The 13,974-nt window shown below is 34.9% G+C and overlaps 1 protein-coding gene across 2 annotated transcripts in view; it reads right to left on the minus strand.

The window, feature by feature from the left end:
• The window catches only part of LOC149475757 (dnaJ homolog subfamily B member 12), a 34,683-nt gene that overhangs the window by 13,321 nt on the left and 7,388 nt on the right, over positions 1 to 13,974 (minus strand). For both annotated transcript variants that reach the window (XM_089712914.1, XM_089712915.1), the window contains exons 4-5: positions 13,751 to 13,959; positions 12,242 to 12,329 (exon numbers count right to left, since the gene is read on the minus strand). In XM_089712914.1, coding sequence (XP_089569040.1) covers positions 12,242 to 12,329; positions 13,751 to 13,959 — 297 coding nt within the window. The remainder of the gene's footprint in view (positions 1 to 12,241; positions 12,330 to 13,750; positions 13,960 to 13,974) is intronic.

Genomic DNA, 13,974 nt, shown 5'->3' on the forward strand with positions numbered 1-13,974 from the left:
TCAATTGACCGAAAGAAAAGCGTTTACAGAGATACCTAAAGACGACAGCGACTTATACGCAGAATATATCGACTGCCTAAATGGCACTCTTTCCAAATAAACACAAAGTGATGCATTTTATATAGTTGGATTTGTGGCCAGGAAAGTGTCTCGCAGTGTGCACGTGTGAGACATGCATCTCCTTGTTATTGGGAGACCCTGAAGCCAACACAAAAAGTCTTGTGAAATTTAAATCAATAGGGAGATCTTAAATATCCGTCAAAAGATCTCGTGGATATAATACAGAAGACGCAGAAACTGATTAAACCTAATTTAAGAAAAGACATGCCCCAGACCTGTATATATTTAAGTTTTTGATGGATTATGATTTTTTTTAGAGCTTCTAAGGGAGTAAACGAAGTCAAACTATGGTCAGACAAAATCGTAATCGCATCGTATACTATATGTATTTATTAGCTGCAAAAATGTTTAAAATGAAGATTAGCCACCATTTTATGGAAAAGGGCCATACTCAGAATGAGGGCGACTCAGTTCATGCTTTAATAGAAAAGACTGCAAGAGGTAGAGAAGTATATTCGCCAGATGAATGGTATTCACTAGTGCGATGGGCAAAAGTCAATGGGAATCCTTATTCTGTTATCGAGGTTAATCAAAACATGATATTTGATTTTAAAAGTAATATAAGCAAAAAAAAATGGACTAAAAATATAAATACTTAACGATAAAATTATGTGGAATAAAATTAAAAAAAAAATGATGTTTCTAGATATAGTTTAGGTGATAGTGAAAGCAATCAAATACAATGTTTTAAAAAGACAACTAGATTATCCCAGTTGTAGCCTTTTCCCGAAAAAGCATACAAAGCTTTGTTAAAAATTAATGTGGCAAAATATAAAGATTTAAAATATTATTGTGATAAGAATATTATACCTGAAAAGTATCATTTTATAGAAATTTATTAACATCTGAACATGATGTGAACAATGCAAGTGATGAAGATTAAGAGGTTAGTTATGGGACAACCCGTTTTCAACAGCACCTACCATGACCATTGACCATGATGCCAATCTTAAGCACTTGTTAATGAAGACGGCTATTCAAACGTATCTCGATATAAGGTTCCGATACCACGGAAAGTAGTACACGGAGAAAATCTCGTTCAGGAACTATTTAAATAAAATTGTGTTATTTCGAAATGAATAAATAAAAAATAATAATAAAATAAATTAACGAAATTGATAACTACGTAGATATTTATGAGAATTATATTTAATTTCTCAGGGTTGCACCAAGTAACTTTATAATAGTTAAGTAAATTAAAACTTAGCCACAGTAACAGCGTATTTGAAGTGAATACACTGTTAATGGTCTATTGACTATTATACCGGCGATATGCACAGCTACGGGCGATATGTAATGTGAAGTGCTGACGGTGTGCTATCGCTCGGAACCTTTAGTGCTATCTTATTCCTATGAATTTTATATTATAATTAAAACATATTATGAAGCATCGTGCTCATAATAAAACGTATAATGTAATTTTACTTTTTAATTAAAATCATTTTACATTATAATACTTTGGACACGTGTCTAGGCGAGATAACAACTCCATTGAGCGGCTAGTAGTACAAGGAAAGGTGGAAGGAATCAGATCGCGCGGCAGGTCACCAATGCGCTGGACCGACCAAGTGAAATCTGCTGTAGGAATTCGCGTATCAGACTGCGCCAGACAGTCTAGTAACAGGAAGAGATGGAGATCGTGCGGAAAGCTGTGTCCGCCTCTACCACCGATGTGGACGTCTCAACGTGACCACGACCACTCTGCCAAGAGTGAATCGACAAAGAAGAAGAACATTATAATATGATTTTTTTATAAATTCACTGGAAAGTGAATTTAACTGGTTGTTAAATAATTACATTTTATTGTTTAAAATTTAAACAATAAAACAAGAACATTACCTTAACAATTTGAACAAGAACCTTCAAGGAAGAGAAGAAAATATTTTAACAGCTAAAGATAAAGTTGTATTTTGCATTTCACGCAAAACTTCGTTTGTGGTCAACCTCTCTACAAAACAAAATGTTTGAGTCTTTTCCATGTGTTCAGAAGATTATTGAAGATAATGCAACAGACCAAAGTTTTGCAGTATCGGCTCACATTCCTTGCATGATACAGAGCTTGCATAGTTTACAAGAGAAACTTTTGACGTACTTTCCAGACTTGCACTCTGAAGCTGACAATGGGCGTAGATGTATTTTAAACCCTTTTTTGGACAAATCAATAGACCTGGCTGATATCACCACAAAAATGAAAGAATGTCTTCTAGATTTTGCTGCTGATGGCATGCTTAAAATGGAATTTTATTCGCAAAGTGTCGACGTATTTTGGATGAAAAGAAAACACGAATATCCAGCGCTGGCAAGGGAAGCTCTTAGCCTCCTAAGTCCTAGCATCCTTTAAACAGAACAATTTGTCCGACATGATGAAGTCCCGACATTTTTCTCAGTACACTTGTATGATGACCGCATGTTCTTTGTAACACACAAATTAGATTTTCGTTTAAAATTTGGCGCCGAAACACACAAACGTCATTGTCAATGACAAAATTGACAGCAAAAAACAGTTACTATTGGTTAAGCCAATCAGAGAACAGATATTTCTTCTTTCGGGCAGTGTTCAAGATTGAAAATGGAGCACCAACGAACAGCAGGTAAACAAAAACTTGTTTTTTCGTGTTAAATGTTTATAAAATGTGTTAACTTTTTATTTATTATTGAGATATGGTTATGGTTTATAGGTAAATGTTATAGTTTTATCAAAACTTAATCGTCTGGATTGAATAATTAGCCAAATATCAGTATGTTCGTTTTAAAGTACTTTCGGTTTTAGCTATATAATTAGGCATATTCAATTTGTACGGGAAAAAGGATATTCAGCATTTATTTAGAGTAATACTATAAATGTAACTTTTGGATGTTTGGATGTTGTAACTCAATCACATTATAATTACTAAACGGATTTTGATGAAACTTTGTAGTATTATAGCTTATGTTTCTGAATACCACATAGGTTACTTTTTATCCCGGATTTCCTATAAAATTTCATTGATTTGTTTTTTTTCCTATTTAGGATTGACTGATGAACAATTGGAAACAATTTTAAACGAATCTGAATTTGAAGATGAGGATTCGGATACAGCCGAACCCTTCCCAGAAGATTTAGACCACCTTTGTAGTACAACGTCAGAATCTGAAGCCGAACCAGAAGCCACACCGCAACCAGTACAGATAGCAACTAGCCTGAGAAGAGTGCGTACTAGAGGTAGGTTTTAGGTATTTTAACAATTTATATTTTTGGTATGAATATTTCTTCGATGTCTTAAATATTTATTTATTTTTATGCAGGTGGTTATCGTTCTCGAGGTAGAGTACTTACTCGAGGCGGCAGGGCCCAAAGATTTCCAGTTACTCCAGAAAATGAAGAACTTTGGGGGAGACGGAGTTTTACTAAGTCAATGCCACATTTGCAAGAGCCTTCTTATCCATCTAATAATGTAAATTCCGAAGATTTAATGAAATACCTTAACGAGTATATTGACGACAATTTGATCGATACCATTGTTCAAAAAACTAATCAGACTTCAATTGAAAAAACTGGAAGAAGTATTAATTTAACTAGGGAAGAATGCTATATTTATTTTGGGATAACATTACTTATGGCGTGCTTACCACTGTCTCAAATCAGAATTTACTGGAACCAAAAATATGCTTTACCTGTGATTACACAAGCCATGACGCGAGACAGATATTTTTTGTTGAGAAATTCAATGAAGGTAGTTTTTGATAATGACATAACTATGGATATGAGGAAACAGGACAAGCTTTGGAAAGTTCGTCCTCTATTAGATAGAATTCTCCAAGGCTGCAAAGCACAAGGGAGGCAGCAGAAAATTTCTATAGATGAAATGATCATTCCATTTACTGGGGCCTGTCCAATACGACAGTATTGCCCTGGCAAGCCCCATCCGACTGGTATGAAAGCTTTTGTTTTGGCCAATCCAAATGGTCTTGTTTGCGATTTAACTATTTACCAAGGAAAAGAGACTTTTGCATATGATAACCAATTTCATTTAGGTGAAAACGTTGTACTTAAACTTACTGAATCTTTAGTGCCTGGTCATTTGATTTATTTCGATAGATATTTTACTACGGTTAGATTGGCAGACGAACTTGCTAAAAGAGGCTTAAAATGTACTGGAACTATAATGAAAAATCGCGTGCCAAAAGAAGTAATCAATAAAATAGACGATGATAAAACTTTAATGAGGAAAGGAAGAGGGAGTTGTGACGTACTAGTCCGAAATGATGGGGAGGTGGCATTCACTAAATGGATGGACAATAAATCTGTGTTACTGCTGTCCACTATTCATGCTGCTGAAAATTTTGATGACTGTAGAAGATACAACAGATCAACAAAACAATACTTATTTGTTTCACGTCCCGAAGTTATAAAAGAGTATAATAGCAATATGGGCGGAGTAGATTTAACCGACAGATTAATAGCAGTATGCCCAAGTAGAGCACGAACTCGTAAATGGACCGTAAGGTTCATATCCCATTGCTTGGACTTATCTATCACGAATTCATGGATTAAATTTAAACAAGAACAGATAGAAAAAGGTATCCGTAGACATAAAATAGTACAACTTAGAGAGTTCAAAAGACTGATAGCAGAAAGACTAATAGAAGAGAATCTCTACAGAGAGGATGATTTGCTGGATGATAGTGGTGAACCGGAGGAAAGAAGAAACGTAAAAAAGAGGCGTCCGCCAATAGTGCCTTTGCCTTCTAAATTGAGACGAAAGCATGGCACTGATCATTTACCAGAAATGTTAACAACTCAGAGTCGTTGTAGAAATGAAGGATGTTCTAAAAAAACATCAGTAAAATGTTTAGGATGTAATCTGTCGCTTTGCTTAACAGCAAAACGAAATTGCTTTAAGCTATTTCATAATTCTGATTAAATTTTTTCTTTTTCTTTATAATTTTATTTTTTATTTTCTATTTTTGTATGGAGCTATTAATTATAACATTCCATAATTGGGTTATTAATATTAGCTTGTTCTTTTGTATGTTCCTTATTTTACTAAGAATTCTTATGACATTAACTTTGATAAATAATTCAGACTGATAGAAGTAAGACTTGAGTTTCGTGATTTTATAACTTGTTTTTACATTATAATAAAAAAGTTTAATAAAAGTTGATTATTTTGATTGCAAAAATGTGTTTTTAATTGGTATTATTTATAAAAAAAATCTCACTGTAAGTCCGAGATTCCTTTGTAACGGACATATTCTACCCCGGCATGTTATGTATTAAGACCCAATGGCCTATAAGACGAACAAATAGCACAGAATTATTTTTTATGCCAAAATGATCTTTATTTAAATGTCAATAATGTTTGTTCTAGCAAAAAAAATTGTATGAGCTTTAAGCTCTATTTCGAAGCACGCAAAGTCTCAGGACTTCAGCCACACCTCGAAATAGTTCTTTTTAAAGGACATGCGGACAAATTTACAATGTTAGAAAAAAAAATGTCGGGACTCAGGAGGTTAAATTATTAGTGCCATTCGCCACTTCATACTTGTGTGAACTAACATTTTCTTCAATGGTAGACATTAAAACTAAAAAGAGAAATAGGCTGCAATTAGAAAATGATTTGATTATTAACATTTCAAAAATAGCACCACAATTTGATAAACTTTTGAAAAATAAACAAGCACATCCTTCTCACTAAAATTGTGTTTTAGTTGTGTAAGAACCTCGACTTTTTCTTTCAGCTGGCGACCCCCCGATTAAGGCTTCGGGACCCCCCTAGGGGTCGCGACCCACAGATTGAAAAACACTGGTTTAAATTATTTGATTAATATTCACCAATTGGAAGTTTTTGTTTTCTCCGAGTGCTAATTACATGATAATGAAATAGCCATCTTTTGCGATTTTAGTGAGAACTACGAATGTAAGCTTGGTTTAGAAATACAAGCAGTGCATTTTGGAGCTTCAAAAAACAATATATCTTTACATTGTGGCATGATATACTTCAAAAGTAAATCACAATCATTCGTCACCATATCTAACAATACTTGCCATGAACACAATGCTATCTGGGCCCATTTACTACCCGTTCTAAAATTCGCAAAGCAGTTGGATCCAAACATAGAAATAATTCATTTTTTTCCGATGGTCCGTGTAGCCAATATAGGCAAAAGAAAAAATTAAAAAAAAAATCTTTTTGCAAACAAAATTAACGCTGGTAATTTTCGGAGAGTGGTCATGGTAAGGGTGTTGCTGATGGAATTGTTGGAGCAGTTAAACGTCAATTGGACAAACACGTGTCTTATGGTGGTGAACGTGCTCACCAACACCTTGAACAGAGCATGCAATCAGTAAAATGTTTTTTCATAATGCTGATAATGACATTAGCAATATGAAACATCTTATACCAGTCAACATTCGGCCTGTTCCTGAAACCATGTTACATCAAATTGTGACAGGAGGGCAAAATACTATATTTTACAGGCAACTGAGTTGCTTTTGCGGTGGCCGACGCGGTCTATGCAGTGGCGTGCATTCCAACTTCTTACTGACAATTTTTAACGAAATATTTATACAAACCGATGTTCTTTATGAGATAATGCAAAAAAAGACATCGGATGTGACATATTGCGTTAAAAAAATTAATGAATTTGAAATTTTTTTGCAATCCTATAGGTCTAGGTTTAATTCCATCTTTGGAGGGGTTAAAAGAATTGCGGCTCCACCAAAGCGGAAGCGTAATGTGATGGACCCGAAACTGCATTTTAAGCGAATTTTTATTGAAATTATAGATAACATATCCCAGGAATGCCGCGATCGATTTAAAAATTTAAAAGAACTGAAATATTTTTCTCTGTTATCATGCGATAATTTTAATAACTTCAATAATAATTTTCTGTTAGAGTCAGTAGCGCAATTTGCACAAATTTACAAAATATATAATTTTCAATAAGACCGTCTTGTTAATGAGCTAAAATGTATTTATAACTTAGCAGATTTTCAAACTCTCAGCATTTACAAAATAATAGAACATCTCTACAATAATAACTTGAATACCGTTTTTACAGAAGTACTAAGATTAGCTAAATTAATAGTTAGAGTTCCTGCAAGCAGTGCCTCGACCGAAAGGTCTTTCTCTTCATTAAAACGCATACACACGTATTTAAGAAATACCCAAGGTCAGGATCGCCTCACTAATTTATCGATGATTTCTATTCGTTGTGTGCGCGGTGACAGCGCCCCTAGTGGCCGCCACTATTCAGGACTTGTCATCTGTCAAATCATGACAACTAGATGATAAGATATTTTTGTGATATTGATTTTCGACTAGTTTTTCAACGAAATTGAAAAAAATAGTGTAAAAAGTGAGTGTGTATATTATACCTAGCGATTTTCTTCCTCGTGAAAAATATGGATATTATAATACGTACGGGATTTGAATCGATTAAGCATAAAATACATTTCCAACCTCAAACTGAGCAAAAAGGGAAAAAATTAGTATTAGCACAGCATGTGAGAGAAGTGGAAGTGCTTAGAACGAACGGGAAAAGCTTCATAATAAAAGCTCTGATCATAAGACAAACGTCTGTGACACAAACTCCCTACAAAACATCATTAAATGTGAGTACATACCTACCTACATATCAAGTTATAGAAATAGTATATTTGAGTTAGCTTCATGTCAGCTTACTTATATTTGTTCGTGTGTGATACGAAGTTCGCGCGTCATTTACAGATTAAATATACTTTTGTTATCTGTGCTTGCAAAACGCACAAACAAAAGCTCGCGTTTTACTTTTTTCTTGTATTCATTCACTTTTCAATATGGCTGTCGATACTCGATTATGAAACAATATACGATGTGATTAAGTCTGCGTTTTAATTCTCTGCCCAACAGGTTATGGGCCCAGTTGCAGTGTTAAAAGTGTTTTGAGTTTAATTCTACATAATAAAAAGTAAAAGTTGAGATAAGTTTCAAAAGTACTCATACGTTAAGAAGACAATGGTACAGCGTGCGTTTTAGAAGATTTCGATTCGACGAAAAAAGTACATATTTTATTTGGTGTATTGTAATTGAAGAAATTGCATACATTAAATGGCAACGTCAATTAAAATTGAGCCTCTTAATGGTGATAATTACGACACGTGGAAAGTGCACATGCGCGCCATTTTGAAGAAAAAAGATTTATGGGAATATGTTTGCGGGATGGTCCCGGCACAATCTGATGCAAAATATCTGGAATGGTTGAAGTTGGATGGAAAGGCCGAGTTGGACATTTTGTTAGCCGTAAGTCCAAGTGAGCTCATTGCTTTAGATGGTTTAGAAACATCGAAAGCCATATGGGACAAACTTAAATCGATGTATGAATCGAGTGGGCCTGCTCGCAAAGCCTCATTGTTAAAGAAACTTGTCTTAACGCGCATGCAAGAAGAAGACGACCTGCGCAAGCACATTGCAGATTTCTTTGACGCCGTCAAGAAGTTAAAAGAAATTGGTTTAAACGTCATTGATGAATTACTTGCTATTTTGTTGCTTTATAGTTTGCCAGATTCCTTTACTATGTTTCGTACAGCTATGGAATCACGAGATGATTATTTTACCATCAACAGATATTTTAAAGGTAAAAATTGTTGAAGACTATGAAGGACGTAAATCTAAAACTATAGATCAAGGTGCAATGTTGATTAAGCCTCGTCATGTAAAGAAGTATACCCATGAGAATAAAGGCCACAATAAGTTTAAGATTGAATGTTATCGGTGTGGTGGTCGTGGACATTTTGCGAGAGAATGCAAATCTAAAAACATTAATAAAAATATTCATAATAATAAGTATAAACAGAGCGCGCAACATGTAGAACGAAATTCAGACAAGGCAACTATTTTGATGAGCACTACCGAAGAGGTGATGTTAGGTAATGGAAGAAACATTACTTGGTGTATCGACAGTGGATGTACGGGCCATATGTGTAAAGCGCGTCACACACGGCGAAGATACTATAATATTTTATCTTAAGATACTGTAATATAAAATATTACAGTATCTTAAGGTATCCGGTATCAGCGTTCTGACCATCATTTTTCTTTTTGTCATTGCGTACTAAGACCCCTGTAGAACCGCCATCCTGTTACAAATTACCCGAAATTTTGTGGGTACCTTCCCACTGAATACCTTCTGATATCTTCTCACTGAAATGAAACGCCTTCCCAATTTCTATGATTCCATATTACAAACATTTTAACAGAAAGATAGACGAGTTGATTCAATATATAAATAGTTCTGTCGAATTTAGAACCTTCGTCATTCTAATGTCCTACGAAAACCGGAAAATCCGGTATCGTCACGGTGAATTTGATATCTTACATAAGACAAAATGTACTAATTTGTATTTTTTCTACTTGTATTTTGTGTTCGGTGAGCAGAAAAAGTTTTCGGGATAGTGACAGTATTTAAAAGGTAAATAAACTCATTTTCTTTACTTTGGCATATTGTATTTAAAACATAAACTAACCTATATTGGATTAAGAAAGCTAAAACAAGTTAATTTAAAAAAGTATTAGTTATTTTTAATTTTAAAAGTTTCGTCGTATGCATATGTCACCTCCTGTGCGTGATGTGACGTACTACCGGAATAAAATCGTGACGAACTCGAATTATAAAGCTTAGTGTACAACGAAATATTTAATGTTGTAAAAGATAATTTTACCTACGTGTTAGGTACCTAATTTTGATAAGCGGTAAAATTTGTATTGTTTGTTTGTACGCTCGTAATACCCGTGACGACTCATTGGATTCGAATCTAAATTTACTGTAAAAACATATACTAATTATGCTATAGACTACTTATTATCCAATTATCCTCTCGCATGTCGAAATACCGGCTCCCGGTGTAAACAAATTTTCGCCGTGTATGTCGATATACCGGGGGCCGGTGTGGGTTCGAGTGTTTTGTTTTTTAGTATAAACAACCTCATTGTATATCACCCTATCCTTTCTGACACATTACAAATGCTTATAGAAGAAACAGGCCGGCTAGTGACGCCAAAACACGAGCAGCGCTAGTGAAAAAAATTTAAACACGCGTCATTCAAAACTCCGTCATCGCACGTGGTGACTACGTATTTTTGTTTTGGTGAAAACTTGTTCTAATCTTAAAGTGATTCGCTGAATATTAAAAGCAACGATGGATGGGTTATTAAATATTGATTATATATACTAATTATATAATAGTTCTGTTAATTTTCACTAAAATTCGGTCTGTAACTATCAGCATGTGCAAGGTCGAACGCGTGATGACGATTTTATTGTCGTTATATTTCAGCCAGAAATGGATAAAAAGGTAAGTTGATATTAGATCTAAAACGTAAAACTACTTAGTTTTGATATATTTCATAGGGTAGCATTATATTTGTTTCAAAAACATGAAAATACGTAGTGAAATATGATACTACGTAGTATCATACCGGGAGCCGGTACGTCGACAGATTGCGTATTTTTAGGATGCTACCTAAGTATGGATATGCCTCAGGAATATTTTTGTATGCATTAAAATTTTAATTGATTGCTGACTGCTACATTACCGAAATATGACCAGAATAGATGTTTTGAATGTATGATAGTAAAAAACAAACACATCTAATAAGAGCCATGCCTTGAAAATATTATGTTTTACGAAAAGTCGTATCCATACTTTTATAGCCTCCAGGTACCAAAATGAACAATTTTTTGCTACTTTTAACAACTTATATCTTGAAATATTTCTTAGAACTGTACTGTTCTGTTGATTTGTTTTGATGCTTTAATCTATCTAAATCTTAGAAAATGTCTAAAAGTTCCGTTAGTTGCAATATTTTTTCCAAAAACTATGTTTTTAAATGTACATAATTTTTGACCCAAATTTTTGAGTTATTTTTGTTTAGCTCCTACTCAAGATATTTATAATATAGTGCTGCGATACTTTCGTAATACATAGTTTATAAGCTTAAGTTTCTAATAAACAAAACATCGTGTCCAAATCGGCATGCGTCATTTAAAATTAGGTTGAAATACGATACCCACTTTTGATGACTCGTTCAAGTGGCGGTTTTTTGTGACGATATTAAGATCGTGTGTTGTGTAAAAAATTTGTATGGTGGCACTTGAATTTTGTGTTGTATTTTAAACCTAATGTGATAAGTTGTAAATAAAATGTTTTAATTACTTCCAAATGTTGTTTTAATTCAAATTATAACCGAAACTTATCTAAATATCACACTACCCTCTGTTGAAAGTTCTGTGTTAGCTTTAATTGAGTATTTATATAGAAATGGTTGAAAGTGAATAAAGATTATTCAATTTACAATAAGATTTATAACTTGAATTAACTTGATTCGTACTAGATACGGAGAAAATCGAGTTAATGTAAAAGTCTATCTCAAAATTTCGCTGTCTGTCGACCATACCGGCTCCCGGTATGACGGATAGGGAAAATCGGAAAAATGCAAGAAAAATGTCATCGACATCCGAAAGGTTATACTACAAAAAATTATACCTTTCTTGTTTCAGATATAAGTTCGCATTTAACATACCTACTCGTATGTATGATTACTCTGCTAGCCGATATGGTATTATATTGGGACGTTGACAAAATCCTAACATATTTTGATTTAAATCAATGTTACATTAATAATGCCAGGTGGCCCTGGCCTATTACACATTTCATAATCACTGAGAAGTGTTTCGGATGTCAGCGAAAAATCAGCAAGAGTATAAAACTGCAGCATTTTACTCTTGTTATGAGTCATAGCGATATTAGAAAATTACTGCAGTGTTCTATTTTTTGGTGTTCTTTTTGTATGCATTCTATTTATGATCATTTTCCCGAAGATGAGAGGTTTGTTTGGGAGGAAATAATTAATGGTTATTGGAGAAAGTAGTATTTCGTTCGGTAAAGAATGGCGCTTACCGCAGCAGAAAGAGCGAAGCGATATCGCGAAAAACTAAAGCAAAATCCTGAAAAATTTGAAGTCCAGCGCCAAAAACAGTTGGCGAGATTAAACAAGAATAGGAAAAAGCAGAACTTACAGAAGAAGAAAAGATAAAACAACGAAAATTATGGAGAGATGAGAAGAGGAAAACAAAACTTAATAATAATAAAATGTCCTACCTATGTACTCCTCTTCTATGGCCATTTCGAGACGCCTCAGCGAGCCCTGGTAGTCGGTGTGGAAATTCTCTTTGACGTAGTACGGGACCTGGAGATACAAATAATACATACATATAAATAATTGTAAATTAAAGTATTAAATATAGATTAAGGGCTGATTTTTCAATCCTTGGTTAAAACTTATTCGTCGAATATGTATATAAAACTCAAAGGTGACTGATATAGTAATCTATCAACGCACAGCCCAAACCACTGGACGTATCGGGCTGAAATTTGGCATGCAGGTAGATGTTAGGACGTAGGCATCCGATAAGAAAGGATTTCCCGAAATTCTTGCGGGAACGGGGAAAAACGGGGATGCACGTACAAAGTCGTGGGCGGAAGCTAGTAATATATAAAACTACCATTTTAAAAACGTATTCTAATTGCCCGTATTTGACAGTGTATGTGACATTATAATATTATCGTGTAATACTTTATTGGACGGATAAGTTTTATCCAAGCATTGAAAAATCGGCCCTAAAATGTATATTATATATATAAAATATTATATATAAAATGATGTTTGTGAAAGAATTGATTATGTAAAACTGCTCATAAAATAAAAACTACTGGGGCTACCCGAATGAAATTTTTATGGGACAAACTCGAAACCATTCCGCATCAAACAAGAAAAGAATCACGTAAATCGGTTCAGAAACCTCGGCGTAATCGGTGTACATATATAAAAAAATGTTGTGTGGTTTTATGAAACCACGGTAAAAGTGAAACTGTTCGAACGGTTCCGAACACTGCTTTGTGTAGCGCATGTCGCGTGCCGAGTAGGTATACCTACTCGGCAGCCGCGATACACGCGACATGCGCTACACAGACCAAAAAGTGAGACGATGTAATAAAAGTTTCACTTTAAAAATATACCGACCGAATTAATAACCACCTCCTTTTTTTGGAGTCCGTTAAAACAGGAGCTACATCTGCCAACAAACTGTTGTACAGTTTGGCAATACTAGATATTATGTAATTGTTTTTTTTTCTGGAATGTACAATAAATATAATGAAATCTGCCACTGCGTAAGTAGGAGGGTTTAATTTTTCGATATATGTATGTATGTTTCTTTGGAACGCCCTATAGCATAAACAGCTGGAAAGATTTTGTTTAACATGTATGATCACTTCATCAAAACTTCCATCAATCCTCAACTTCACCAAATCTTCCATTAACCCTCAAAAAATTGGTTGTCTGTTAAGTCGGTTTACTGACGTTAGTAATTGAACGTGACAACGTCCGATTGTGCTTCTTTGTCGCTCGTTCCGCGCTCTCGCTTGCACTTCAAGCCTTACATGGAACGCCTCAGAGCGAGGTAACGCCGCATGAGTCATGTTTTTTCGTGCGTGCAGGCTCTATCGAATTATAAGACGTTGTCATGTCAAAAAGTTGCTAGGCGTTCGAGAAAAATTGCAAGGTCGCGTCATGACAACTCTTTTCCTTTTTTTGTTATCTACCCTCACCTTCAAGTTAACGGTGTCCCTCGGCACCGGGTACTTGGCATTCGGGCTGAGGCTGTACACCGGCTCGCTGATGAAGAACCCTGACATCATGGAGAGCAGCACCAGCACGAGGACTGGTAACAGTTGGACAAGGCCCGCGTGGTTGTCGCGCTGTTCCGGCTCGCGGGCGCGTCTGCGGGTGTACACTGTTGGACCGCCGCCGGAGAACGCTGCAAATTTTGTTA

This window comes from Colias philodice, chromosome 29 (genome assembly GCF_061535455.1).
Source record: "Colias philodice isolate Cphi_HAF_F1 chromosome 29, ilColPhil1 Martin Lab GWU primary, whole genome shotgun sequence".
Lineage (NCBI taxonomy): Eukaryota > Metazoa > Arthropoda > Insecta > Lepidoptera > Pieridae > Colias > Colias philodice.